Here is a 14,943-nt window from a genome sequence, read left to right as displayed (position 1 = left end):
AATTAACGAACCTCGATATCAATCTCTCTCTCTCTCTAAAGAAACAAGAAATGATGCAGAGCATCAGATGTTTGTAAGAAAGACCCATAGAAGATGACAGTAAATGAGAATACTCTGTATATTTCATATCTCCAAGAGTACTGTTGATTACAATATTTATAGGCATTTCAGCCTCAACAGCACACACTTTCTGTTACAACAATACAATTCTGGATGATTCTATTTTATTCTCTTGGAATATTCTCTAATTCTTCTTGAGTGTTTGTTGAGGTCTGTAAATGCACAGCAGGTATTGTTGTTGCCTTAACATCCCCTCGTGATGCAAGTAGCATTGTAGTGATAGTGAGATTGGATCGAAGAGTGGCAAACTGTGCTGCAGAGGCTTAGTCATGATATTAGGAATCTGTTCTTTGCTTGAGATGAGTGATACTAGTAGTGATTTTGCAGCAACCCTCTCTCTAACAAAATGATAATCGAGTTCGACATGATTAGTATGAGAATGAAGTATCGGTTTAAGTGACAAATAAGTTGCACTAATATTGTCACACTATAGTGTAGGAGGAGAATTAAGAGAAATACCCAGTTCACGTAATAAATACTGCAACCAAAGAAGCTCACAAGTGGTGTTAGCCACAAATGTATATTTAGCTTCCGTAGATGAAAGTGCAATAGTTGGTTGTTTCTTAAATCCTCATGAAATCAAATGAGCACCAAAATAGACACAATATCCACCTGTGTATTTACGATCATCAGGGCACCCATCCCAGTCAGCATAAGAAAAGACAAATAAATTGAAAGATGATTTAAGTGAAAAATATAAACTAAGATGCCGAGTATGATTAAGATAGCACAGAATCCACTTAACGGCCTACTGGAATACTGACATATACGATTAACAACAAAAGATATGTCGGGTCTAGTGAATGCTAAATATTGGAGACTCCCAACAACACTACAATACCACTGTGGGTCATCAAATGAACAACCATAAAATGTAGTAAGTTTCTCATAAATGGACACTGTCTTGGAATTTTGCATATTTGTAAGTTGCAATAATTCAAAAACATACTTTGACTGAGATATAAATAGACCATAACTTGTATGAGTAAGTTCAATGCCTAAGAAAAACTGTAAAGGCCCTAAGTCCTTGACTGGAAAGTGAGCACTAAGAGCCTTAATGAAGTTAGCAGTAAGAGTTGAATCTGAGCCAGTCACTATTATATTGTCTACATACACAAGGATAAAAAGACTAGATATGGCAGTACGTAGGATAAACAAAGAGGAATCCAAAACAGAGCATGTAAAACCTAATGAAAGCAACCTATCACTTACTTTTTCAAACCAGGCCCTGGGGGCCTGTTTTAATCCATAAATAGATTTTTTTAACTTATAGACATAGGTAGGCAAATCAGGATTCACGAACCCAGGAGGCTGTTTCATGTAAACTTCTTCCTTAAGGTCCCCATGCAGAAAATCGTTCTGTATGTCAAGCTGGTGCAAAGGCCAGTTAGATGAAACAACAAGAGAAAGTAAAGTGTGAATGGTTACTGGTTTCACCACTAGACTGAATGTCTCAGTGTAGTCCAGTCTAGGTTGCTGATGAAACCCTTGAGCAACAAGGGGAGCCTTGCGACGCTCAAGAGAACCATCTGCACACCTTTTTGTCTTGAGTATCCATTTGGATCCAAGATGATTATAAGTGGGAGAGGGAGGGACCAGGTCCCATGTGTGGTTTCAGAGAAGGGAATCAAGCTCGGAGTTCATGGCAACACGCCACTCTTGGTATTTTGATGCCTCAGAAAAAGGAACGTGGTTCTTTTGGCATGTAAGATAACGAAGATGTTTCTGTGAGGGAGTTGGAAATTTTGGACGAAGGCCAAGAAATGGTGCCATCATTGCAATGCTTGGGACACTGAATGTTAGACTTAGAACAGGTAACCATTGGATGATGCGGTTGCTAAGAACTTGGAGGCGATGGTGGTAAGGAAAGAGCTGAGGTAAGATTAGGGGGAGAATCAGTGTGTGCGGCGGGAGCAGAAAGAGAGGGACAAACCCTAGTGGATGATTTGGGTGGTGAGGATGAATGAAGGGTAGATGGGCCAAAGATTGTGGGAGGGTTCGTCAAGGGAGACCTAGGAGAGATGGGCTTTGGCTGATGGGCCCGAAAAGGTTGAGAACCGAAAAGGAGAAGGCCCAGTAGACACAAAGCTAGGAGAAGAAGTGATAGAGGGAGTAATGGACTCAAATTGGGATTTAAAAGGAAAAACAGTTTCGTCAAATGTAACATCTCTTGAAATATAAATTCAACCTGAAGGGATATGCAAAGACATATAGCCTTTATGATCAAGGCTATAGCCATAAACACACAGGGCAGGATCCGTAGTCCAGTTTATGTTTATTAAAGGGATGCAAGTTGGGCCAACATAAAGACCCAAAAACTCTAAGAAAATGGTAATTAGGGGTCTAGCCCATTAACGCTTCAAAAGGAGATTTATCTTGTAATAATGGTGTGGGCATTCGGTTTATGAGATATGTGGCAACAAGGAAGGCCTTGACCCAGTACTTTTGAAGAATGGATGCATGTGATAAAAGTGAGAGGCCAGTTTCAACGATATGACGATGACAACGTTCAATACTCCCATTTTGTTGATGGGAGTATGGACATGTAATATGATGAGAAATCCCATGTGTTTTAAAAATGGGTTGAAGTGGACGAAACTCCCCACCCCAATCAGACTGGATCGAAATGACATTGGTGGAAAAAGTATTTTGAACAAACTGAAGAAATGCAATGACAAGAGATGTAACATTTGATTTTGACTGTATAGGAAATAACCATTGAAATTTTGAGTAGTCATCGACAATAGAAAAATAAAAACATGAACTATTGGATGAAAGAAGGGGATGAGTTAGCTGGATGTGGAAGTGAGTGGGCTTTTGCTTGAGCATAGGCAGAGCAAGGAAGAAGTTCGGCAGAGGAGTTGAGAGGCAGCTGAAAACATTTGAGGATGAGCTTGGTGGTGCGAAATGATGGATGCTCCAACCATGAGTGCCAAAGCTGGGGAGAGGTACGGGTTCCAATGAAAGCTTGAGGTGTGGTGGTGGAAGGCGGCGTCAAGGATGCCGGCAAGGCATACAGTTCATCTTTAACGAGACCCTAAAGTAAAATCTCCCAGGAGCATAAATCCTTCACAAGAAAAAAATTAGAGTGAAATTCAAAAAAGACACAATTATCTTGATAGAATTTATGAACTGAAAGTAAAATTTTAGAAATTGCTGGAACATGAAGAAGATTATTCAAGGAGAAATTGCCAGAAGAGGTTGTCATTTGAGTTGAACCAATATTGTGAATGGGCAAGCCGATACTGCATGATCTAGTCCCTGATACTGTATTGATCCCAGGTTGAGATTGTGAATATCCGGTGTGAAGTGGTGGGTTACGGCTGTGTCTAGAAACCATGTATTGAGAGGGGCTGTGTTGGGAGGTAGGGATGAAAGATTTTTCTTGAGGGATGGAGGAGGGTGTGCTTGATAGGCTTGGTCAAAACGGTAGTAACAGTTTATGGCAGAGTGCCCAAGTTTATTACAAACCTGACAAATAGGGCGTGAAGAAAAGGATGAGAGAGGAGCATGGCCATGAGGTCCGGTAGAGTGACCTCACCAAACAGAGCGACCACAACGTCCTCCCCAAGGAGAGAAAGGGGCACGACCACGAGTGAAAAAATTGGGAATGGAAGGACGAGTGGTAATGGCGTTGCTAGAGAGGTTGGTGCCTGTGAGAAGGGATTGATTTTGATGATTGAGGCGAGACTCATGATTCAGCAAGAAACTGTAAAGCTGATGAGTGGAGATGGGATCTGGACATGTAGTCAGTGAAGTGACTAAAGACTCATATTCAATACCCAACCCTGCAAGGAGATATATACAAAACTCAGAATCAGAGAGTGTGACCAGCAGCTCCAAGTGAAGAAGCTAGAGATTTTGCTTTGTTGAAATACTCAGAAATTGATTCAGATCCTTTCTTATGAGTTACTAACTGGTACTGAGTATGAACAACGTGAGCATTGGATTTGGCTGAAAATAAATTTTGAAGAGTAGTCCAGACAGGACATGAGGTTGTACAGTCAAGAACTTTAGCCAAAACATTTTCTGAAAGAGAAGAATTGATAGTAGAAATAAGTAATTGATCTTGCGGAAGCCAACGTGTGTGAGCAGGATTGGGTTTATCTTCAAGCAAAGGAGGAGGAAGAGGAAGAAATCAGCTATCCACAAAACCAAGAAGGTGATGACCTTTTAAATATGGCACAATCTGTACCTCCCAAAATAAATAATTATCAATTGTTAGTTTGACTGTGATGAATTGAGGGGTAGAATGTATGATAGTGGAAGTGACTGTGGGAGGAGAATCGGAAGTTGCCATGGAAGAAGGGAAATGGAAAGAAAACTAAAAAAGAAAAAATATTAGACGCGAGTCCTTCTAGATTCTGATACCATAAAGAAATAAGAAATAATGTAGAACATCGTACTATAAAAAAGCCTCAGAGAAGACGGCAGTAAATGAGAACACTTTGTATATTTCATATCTCCAAGAGTACTGCTGATTAAAATATTTATAGGCGTTTCAGCCTCAACAGAATTCCACAATTACCCTGCCAGCACACACTTTCCGTTACAACAATACAATTCTGGATGATTCTATTTTATTCTCTTAGAATATTCTCTAATTCTTCTAGAGTGTTTGCTGAGGTCTGTAACTGCACGGCAGGTATTGTTGCTGCCTTAGCGCTCTCTCTCAATATATATATATATATATATATATATATATATATATATATGTTCATGATCATGATCAGTCGCATCAATCAGGGACGGACATCAAAGTTAGAAGCTAGTAGTGGCAGTACTAGATCTGCCTTAGCGTCATCATCTCTAATCAATAAAAATGTATGAAGATTTCGATACATGCATGATCATGATTAATTCATTCACAAACTCGTTCTTTTATCAAATGAGAAGTCTTTAGGCTGCGGCCCGATTTCAATTTCGTGTTGCATACGAGCTGTCGTCTGCGAGATGGTAGTAATTTCGTTTACATCCTTATCATACGCAACACTGCTTTGATCCAGGTGGTGGCCGTGGGTGGAGCCATCGCCTATCCGGAAGCCGCGGTGGGAAGGGGAATCGGTTTCGCAATAATATGAGAGATGATCAATGTCGAAATTGGATGATCTTCTGGGTGATATTATACCTTGGACGCTGTCGGTCATGTCGCTGCGGTGGTGGCGCAAGAGATAAACAGGGGACGTGTAGTGGGATGGAGTGGTGGGTCTGCTGGAGAAAGGGGTCACTGAGGCTGAGCCCTTTTGCTGCTTCAAGTGCTTCCTGGCCGTGTGGTGCCAGTTGCGTAGCGCCGCCGCTACTCTATCGTTGAATATCGTTGGCTTCATGCTTGAACCCATCTGCATGCATTCGCCTCCATCCATCACATATAAGAAATTAAAGAAATGTATATAATATCTGTAAAACTGTACATTTTACTTTGTGATGATCAGAAGAATTGTTACCTGCGTTACAAGGGCATAGAGTGGGAGAGTGACATAGCTGCACAGAATTTGTACCAGGACCCTGATCAAAGCGCCAGTCCCATTTTAATCCTACTGTTAGGAACTCTAAATCGATTGAAGTTCAGAACTCTGTGTGTGTGTGTGTAGAAGAAATTAAAACGTCGGACGTACCCCATTGCGATTTGGATAACGATATCCTCCACATCCTCGTGGAAACAAGATTTCAACCCGAATTCATACTGAAAAATCCATAGATCGAACAGGAGCCTCAATATAAAGGAAAGAGTTCGGAGTTTTGAACTGCTCTAGATACAGGGGATATACAGAGAGAGTACGTAGTAGCTTACCCAAGCCCATGCAAAGAATGCTAGCTGAAAGGCATTCTGCAAATGCAAAGACAAAAGATTACAAAGAGGTATATATATATATATATATATATATATATATATAAATATACATGTAAACGATGATGGAGGGAAGGGATGCATGAAAAAAAAAAGATTTAAAAGAATGGACATGTAGGGATATTGTATGTACGTACCTGAAAGAGAACAAAGTTAATGAGGAAAAGGAGAAGCCGTGGGCGGTTGAACCAGAAGAGTTCGTCACCTGGAATAACTACAGGTTCTCCCTTCACAACCTCTCCTCTCTCTTGAATTCTCAATGCCATTTTGGTTATGATCACTTGTAGCTTTGTCCCCACCAATAGGATGATCTGATTAATGCAGCAGGATTGCATATTTCATATTAGTCTTTAAATCCATCCCCTAGCTAGCTAGTCAGAATATTTATATATAGCTAGCAGACGTGATGATCAGAGCTAGGCAGATATTTTTAATTTGCTTACAATCAATGGAATAAATGGTAGCCATAGATAAGATTTCCAGCCTGCAAAAGGAAACAGGAGAACTCAGTCGATCTCAGTCATTTGGGCAAAGGACTAACACATCACCGATGTGAAAACTTGTCGAAACTCACCATGAGTGTTAAACAGCAAGAATATCACCGCGGAGAACCAGATCAAAGGGCTGAAAACCGATGATAAAAAAGAAAAGAAAAGATATAATATTTAAGAGAAAATCAAATGATTTATGTAAATGTTTAAGAGAATTGCCTGAAAGTGAATCTGTGATGAGAACATGATAAATAGATATATATGCATCAAATTATCACCTGATTCCCACAACCACCTTGAAATCCTCTTCCAATGATCTATTGATATATTTTTGAAAGTCGAATTTCTTATGACTTTGAGGTGCCAAATGTGCCTGATCAGTTATTGTATAAACAAGAAGAAAAAACTCATCACCTTAATAAATAATTTATTTTACAATGACAAGAATTTATAAATATATATTTATCCCTCTAAGTTGTGACAAGTTCTATCATTGAAAGCATGCATTCTGTTTGACCTAAAAGAGTAAAATTACCATTATAAATCCATGTCGCAAGGTCAAGTAATCAACTCTAGGAACAGACCTCACAAACTGTCTGAAAAAACAGAACTGCAAAACAAAAAATAAAATGTGTTTAGTCATGACTATATATAGAGATTGAAAATATTAATAATAATAATAATAAACAAATTAATACTAAAGATTTTGGATTTAAGCATAATATTATTACGCCACTTGACCCAAAAAAAAAAAATTCATTGACCCAAGATTTGAAAATATATATAAATAAATAAGAGGATCGAGTTAAAGTGTACTAAACATGCACTCTAATCATGCAGTCTAAGCATATGTATCATAAATATTTGAAAAGAGAAGAAAAACATTTAAACCTTTTGGGAAAAAAAAATTGTATCTTGCATTGAGCTGAAGAAAGTAAGTGGGCCAAAAAAACATATCTGAAATTTAAGAAAAAGAAATAATTGAGAAAGTGGTTGGTTTGGATTTAGATATGAGATGAGATAGTTTTAGATGAAAGATGAAAATTGAAAAAAATATCGTTAGAATATTATTTTTTTAATATTATTATTATTTGAGATTAAAAAAATTGAATTATTTATTATATTTTATATAAAAATTTTAAAAAATTATAATGATAAGATGAAATAAATTTTTTTTTAAATTTTAATAAATTCGAGTTGAAATAAGTACAAAATTCCATCCTAATTTAAAATAGAATATATACGATCGAGAGTAAAGTCATGTATTACTAATTGCTAATAACATTTTACGGAGACTTCGAGTATTTTAACTTTTAAGACGTCAATTGCTAATTAATATATTAATGGAAAAGTCAAACAAGTTGCGTGTATAACAAAGAAGTCAAAAAGTATACAGAAAATTAAAAGGTATAATCGTCTTCGGCCTCTGTTTCTTGGACGGCTAGTTTATCGATTTTCGTAACTGTGTGCTAAGACCAACACCGTGTTTCCCTAGATTTATGCTCTCTCTTTTTGTCTTTTAGTTAAGGTCCTGGATGACTGCCCTGTTCCAGGCCATATGCATCGGAAACCAATGCTCGCGAGATAAATTAAGGACCTTTTGATCTTCGTTGCAGACTCTTGACTGCATGGATCTTGACATGATCATGATCATTTAGGCTGTATTTAGTTATAAGATTCAGTTGAATTCAACTAAGTTCAGTTTAATTTTAAATTGAATCTAATATCTAAATATCAAATTCTCAAATTATTAAATTTATCTCAACTCAAAATCTCTTTATATGTGAGACTTATAATTTTTTTTAACTTAACACATTTTTATATTTGGGATCCACAACTCTTTTTAACTTTCTATAAAAAATATTAAACTTATCTTAACATTTAAACACACTTTAAACTCAGTTTAGATGAACTTCACATAACTTTTACCACTACTTAACTCACTATTATTTATAAAGAACTGAACTCAGCTCAACATCTAAACGCAGCCTAAATGATCATAACCCATCATGAATTGAATAAAGCATCATTAATACATCAAATTAGCATGTAAAATTTAACAAACAACATCGTGGATTTTCTTTTAACACAAATATATATATAGTATACTACGTTAACGGTTAATGTGGGTTTCAACTATGAAAAAAAAAAAAGACCACATTGATTCAATTTCATAATTGGTAATATTTGATCATCGTCGACCCGACCCCATTTCTGTGCAGGTTTTCATCTTTTTTTTTTTTTATAATGGGAGTGGACTTCAAATCTAAGTTAATAGCATTGAGAAAAAGAAGTAGGATAAGTGTACTAGTGTGATAGATTGCAGCTAGCTGCTGCTGCAAATCTCAACTTTGGATGCTTAACTCCCTTCAACTAATCTCAACTCATCATTATAATTTTTTTAAATTTTAATATAAAATATAATAAATAATTCAACTTTTTCAAATTTTAAAATAATAATAATATTAAAAAATAATATTTTAATAATATTTTATTATCTCAATTCAACTCAACTCAACTCAATTCAGTTCAATATCCAAACGTAACCTTAACGAGAAACAGAGAGATTATTTTAACATCATGGAAGCTGTCATGCATGTTGCTCAGTACGTAGGAGCTCAGTACTGAATGCATGCGTGGCTAATTAGTACGTACGTTAGATATATATATATATATATATATATATATATATATAGAGAGAGAGAGAGAGAGAGAGAGAGAGATATGAGGGAAAGCTGCTAACATGCAGGAAATTAATTAATTAGATGGAGATCATGGCTTACTATCCACATGAGCGCAGGTGTTTTGGTCCAGAAGCTCAAGTGCCTTCTCCCAAACGACGTATCCCTTGCAAATCTGAATCGCTCTGGGTCTGTACTTGCATGCATGCATGATCAGTACATACATATATAATTAATTAAAATACGTGCGTATATATATATATATATATATATATATATATTAGGTAATCATGTGTGTGTGTATATATAAATATATATTATGTAAGTGCAACTCAGTAGTCAAATATGCTGTAACGAGTTTGGTGATCACATGCTAATATTTTGAAGGTGATAAATTTACTTTTCGAAGGAAAAAAAATAGCTGTTCGAAGTAATTGACATATATAATTTGGCCTAACCATGTGAGAACTGGTACTCAGCTGTTCTGGTTTCCGTCTCCCAATGCTTCCATCTTCTCATCTGGAACACAACAGCCGTTATGATGTGTCATATCTTTTTTATTTTGGTAAGAGATAGTATTAAACGTATAGAAATAATAATGTATAGTTAATGGTAGATACGTAGGTTATACATACCTTGGCTGTACCCAAAGCGAGGGTGAGAATGCAGTAGAGGACGTGAAAAACAGCCAACACGAAGATAAAAATGTGCAGTTGATGAATACCATCCTCAGACACAAATGGTACTTTTCCCTGTAATTTTTCATACCATACACATGCATGCCATAATCATGTTAGGTAAAGTCCTCCGTAATATCTATATATATATATATATGTATATGAATAACTATATTAATCTAAAATCTCTGATTCACACACCATCTGCAGACAATCTATACATAGGTTGTCAGCTTGTGATCATGTTTTTTCATTCTACACAATTTCCATCATATTCCAAGTGTTTGTCTATCTTTGGTTTGATTTCTTTCGTGGAGTCTTTTTGTGGTTAAAACATTTTGTTTTAATATTTACATTAACCTAACCTTCATTTCGAAATCATTCTAATATTTTTCAGTAGTTCTTTATTTATATTTGTGCGGAATATTGTGTTATGCGGAATATTGTGTGAGATTTGCTGTTTCAATGTGAAAAATATTTACCATATTGAAAAGAAAAGAAAAATATATGATACAGAAATATTGGCCCATCATGTATTTCACACACCTTGGCTGCACAATTATCTGTAGACGTCGCCGACGCTAAAATGCGTCGAAAACTTCCACCAGAATCCGACATGACCATCAGTAGTTTCCGGCCATTGGATTCCGAATCCTCGTCCTCGTCCTCGGTCAACTGGGTTTCTTGCTTCTTCTCGCATGGATGCCACTTCGCTCCCATTTTCTCTGATATGCATACGTTCGATATTGGACCTTGTCCTACTGTGAGGAGCAAGGATATAAATCCCAACAACATGAGCTCTGCAAGGAGTGATCAATGGAGACAAAGACAATATCAATGTCGATTTTGAATATATATATATATATATATATATATATATATATATATATATATAAGGTTGTCGAAACAGTTGTGATGTACTGTACATGGCTTACCTGATTTGATCTTTTCTAATGCCTCAAATAAAGCTCTTTTATGTTTCTTCTTCAACCACTGCAAAGTGGTGGAAGAATATCATTATCTCAGCTCGAAATTATGACATATAAGAATCAAAATCCCGAAAACCCAATGAATTAAGGATTGCAGCTAATATATAGTGATGGATCGATCATACGTGCCTTTGCTATAAGATGGATGATGTGCTCGATGATTATGGATATGAAAACCAAAACAAAACACACAACTGCAACAGCCCAAGTGGGAGTTTCTTCTAATGTTCTTCCTCCACTAGCTCCTGCCATGATATTGAGCTTCCGGTCTTGGAAATTTCCACAACTTTCTGGCTAGAAACGCCTCGATCGGAATATTTAAGATTAACAATATGAATCTTAATTTGGAAAGACTAGAAACCGGAGCAACAGATACAGAACCCTAGATGATATGAACTTGATCAGGGCAGATCAATATTATATAGAGACGTTTTAAATGTCTATTACTTTGAATCTGATAGTTTGGACGCGGAATGGTAGGGACAGAGAAGTCTGAAGCAAATTCATAAGAGAGAGAGAGTGAGAGAGACTCGAAAAATTAGAGATTAAGATTGTGTTTGGATGTTGAAGTGAGTTGAGTTGAGTTGAGTTGAGATGATAAAATATTGATAGAATATTATTTTTTAATATTATTATTATTTTGAGATTTGAAAAAATTGAATTATTTATTATATTTTGTATTATGATTTGAAAAAATTATAATGATGAATTGAGATAATTTATAGTTTCAAACCAAGCAAAAACAGTCTTCCTTGACTAACTGAAATTTTGATGACGACGGAATAATCTTTCTTCACCGTCGATCACGTCACGAGTCAACCCGATTTGCACGATTTTTTTTTCAAAAAAGTAGTTTTTATTAATTTTATGGGTAACTTTTGCTGACCCTGATCATCAGCACGAAAAAAGTACTGTAAGATAGGGTGGGTAAGTCTGCACGTTGTATTTGAAAAAAAAAAATTAAGATTTATTATTAAAAAATTAATTTTTTATATAAATTTTAAATTATTATTATTTTTTTAAAATATGTAGAATATACACATTTTAAATATTATTTCTCAATCAAAGATACTGTGTACAATCACTTTTACATTCTCCTTACGCCCTCCACTATGTGATAATTGGTTGCATCACTATTTTTTAATATAAAATAATTGATTTGGCTAATAACATCAATAGAATGTATAAAAAATATATAAAAATGACTGTATATAATAGAATTCATTTAGACAAAAAAGGCACTCTTTTGTTTTCATAAATGAGATGAGATAAGATGATAATTTTTTAGATTAAAGTTAAAAATTTAATAAAATATTATTAGAATATATATTTTTAATATTATTTTTTTTTGAAATTTAAAAAAATTGAATTGTTTATTTTATTTTGTATGAGAATTTGAAAAAAATTGTAATGATTACATGAGATGAGATGAGTTAACAAGTTTTTTGTAAACAAACAAGACTAGTCCTAAAACAATATAGGTAGTGATAGGTTTACTACCCATCTACTATTTATAGTGTTTTTATTTTTTTATCATTTTATTTTAAGTATTTTTTTAACATCCTTAATCATTAAGAAATAATTAAAAAAATATATAAACTTACTAATAGTCATTTCCTTAACTATTAAGTAAAATAAAAAATTATAAAAAAAAATAAATACAAAAAAAATAATAAATGAGTAATAAGAAGGTAGTATCCTATTATTTTTGAAACAATATAGCATGCCCCTGTTATATAGCCGTAGCTTGAGTACGCCCAGCTGCCGACCGAGGGAAAAAACGACCAACATTAAAAGGGAAACCAACTTGATATATACGTATATTATACGTTTCTTGACTTTTTCATCTACAAACGAAATTAGTTTTTGCATATACAATGTATTCTCTATGATATATATATATATATATATATATATATATATATATATATTTGGTCTACTATTGTTGCTCTGGCCTATAGCATTTTGTGGGGGTTAAACTAAGAAATTAATATATTTTAGTGGTAATGGAAGGGCTCCAATACTCCTAAAAGCCCACAGGGTGTTTACTTGGACTTGGCCTTCCATGACCCAGCATGATACCTGTGGCCTAGATACCCATCTAACCCGATAGGGTTCAATCTAAATTGATAAAGAGAGTTCTCACCAACTATCCCGGCACGATTAAAGGTATCTATCCACTCAAAACAAATAGATAACTCTGAAAGACGGGAATTCAAGTTTTAAATAATAAATAAGGTAGTTAAACCCGAAGGATTAGAAGAAAGCAAAATGTCTATTTAAAGGAACCAGGTACTTAAACAAATAAGAACATTAATTAGTTTTGAGATTACTCCTATAATTATTGACTTAGGCATTGGAGGTTTCCCTTATCCACCCTCAAACCTTCTTACCCTTTGGTTGCAGGAAATCGAGAGTACCAAACGGTGAAACACGTCCACAACAATTGATGCCGTCTATGGGATCTTTATATCTCATAATCAACATGCTTTTCACATGTCCACCACGACTAGGTCTCAGGCAACTAGAGATCAGGAAAAGACTTTGCGAAACATGGAAGGAAGACTTTGCAGAAATTGAAGAAATAGTAAAGAAGCTTACCACGGAGGTCGACTCACTGTAAAAGGAGAACGAGGTCCACAAGGCACAGAACGAACCGTTGGGAGAAGATGCAACACCCAGTCAAGCTAATAGGGTGGAGATTGAGGCAAATAGCGCGGGCGCCAGTAAAGGCCACTAGGAGGATGAGGATACAAAGAAACTGCACTACGACTTACACAACTTGATGGATAAGTATGAATAAATGGCCAAAAAGATAGGGACATCGTTGTCGGTTGACCAATTGTTAACCAACACCAACTTGCCCTACACATTGTAGATCATGGCGGTACCACTTCCATCAAAGTTCAAGGTTCTGTTGATAGACATGTATGACGGCTCCAAGGATCTGGTGGAACATTTAGAAATTTTCAAGGCCCACATGACTCTCCATAGATTCCCAAGAGAGATTGCATGCAGTGCCTTTCCTCTGACTCTAAAGGGAGCAGCTAGGGGATGGTTCGGAGCATGTGGCTGAGCTCCATTGACAATTTTGAAGAACTCGGCAGACAGTTCATCATCCAGTTTATGGCAAGTCGGCGGAGGAGATGGCTGGTGACGTGCTTGTTGACTGTGAAGCAAAGGGAAGACGAGAGTCTGAAGGCATACTTGGCGTGATTCAATAAGGAAAGAATGACAGCTGATGAGCAAGATGAAAAAATCACATTGGTTGCATTGCTCGGGGGAATATGACTAAGAAGCCTTTTCATGACTGAACTGGCGAGGAAGACGCCATCCACTCTGCAAGAGTTTATGGATTGAATAGATGATTTTTTGAATGCTGAAGATGCGATGATCACCCACACCACCAGACCAGGGCGAAAAGAGATGAATGCGTCGAGGGAGGGCCCTAAAAGGACCCAAGAAAGTAGCCAAAGACCAAGGAAGAGCCAGTGCGAGAAAAAGCAGAAAACGGGGAGGTATAGTAGTGGTCACGTATACTATTGCAGTGTACAATACCAGGGTGAAACAAAAGAGAGTAGGCGTGATGAGGACGGTGGGCAGCGGCCACAAAGGTATTGTGCGCACAACAAGGTGAATGGCCATCGAACTGAGGATTGCCATATGCTCAAACAAAAATTTGAAGAATTGAATGGAAGTGGAGAGCTGGAGTGCATCGTGGTCGACAACACATCTCCGTCTCAGTGTTGGAATGACAAGAAGCAATAACTCAAGGATAGACGGAGCGAGAGCCCAAGGAGGAAATCGCCTAAAAGGGCGAGAACATTGCAAGAACAAAGAGACCAGCAGCCTAGGCAAGAGGCAGATAGGCAAAGGCCAACTCTTGAAGAATTTCGCACCATAACTGGTGGATATGAGGGAGGTGGACCTCATTGGGGAGAAAGGCTCATGCAAGATGGGCAAGATACGAAAAAGCTTACAACGTGGAGAGGCTTGTTAAACAGGCGCGGATGCATAACTCGCCCCCAATCTTCTTTAGCTCGGAGGATTCCAGGGGTTGGTGTACCCCCAAGATGACGCAATAGTGGTGACAATACTGGTCACGAATTATACGACAAGAAGGATATTGATAGATAA

At 36.5% G+C, this 14,943-nt stretch overlaps 1 protein-coding gene across 2 annotated transcripts; it reads right to left on the bottom strand.

Moving 5' to 3' along the window:
* Nucleotides 1-4,837: 4,837 nt before the first annotated feature.
* On the bottom strand, nt 4,838-11,278 carry LOC121239942 (MLO-like protein 6). Of its 2 annotated transcripts, XM_041137349.1 has the most exons (15): nt 10,936-11,276; nt 10,753-10,810; nt 10,364-10,617; nt 9,776-9,892; nt 9,599-9,659; nt 9,243-9,331; nt 6,995-7,069; nt 6,738-6,832; nt 6,543-6,592; nt 6,412-6,452; nt 6,106-6,279; nt 5,912-5,947; nt 5,736-5,803; nt 5,565-5,625; nt 4,838-5,459 (listed from the first exon to the last, which is right to left on the bottom strand). In XM_041137349.1, exons 1-15 carry the CDS (start codon nt 11,056-11,058, stop codon nt 4,986-4,988), a joined length of 1,776 nt encoding a protein of 591 aa, XP_040993283.1. In that variant the 5' UTR covers nt 11,059-11,276; the 3' UTR covers nt 4,838-4,985. The 2 variants fall into 2 exon arrangements, with proteins under 2 accessions (XP_040993283.1, XP_040993284.1); XM_041137350.1 differs by lacking the exon at nt 6,995-7,069 and having other exon boundaries at nt 10,936-11,278.
* Nucleotides 11,279-14,943: the final 3,665 nt, after the last annotated feature.

The sequence above is a fragment of the Juglans microcarpa x Juglans regia genome, chromosome 7D (genome assembly GCF_004785595.1).
Source record: "Juglans microcarpa x Juglans regia isolate MS1-56 chromosome 7D, Jm3101_v1.0, whole genome shotgun sequence".
NCBI lineage: Eukaryota > Viridiplantae > Streptophyta > Magnoliopsida > Fagales > Juglandaceae > Juglans > Juglans microcarpa x Juglans regia.
The sequence above is the reverse complement of the archived record's forward strand: the minus strand, read 5'-3'. Positions and strand labels throughout refer to the sequence as shown.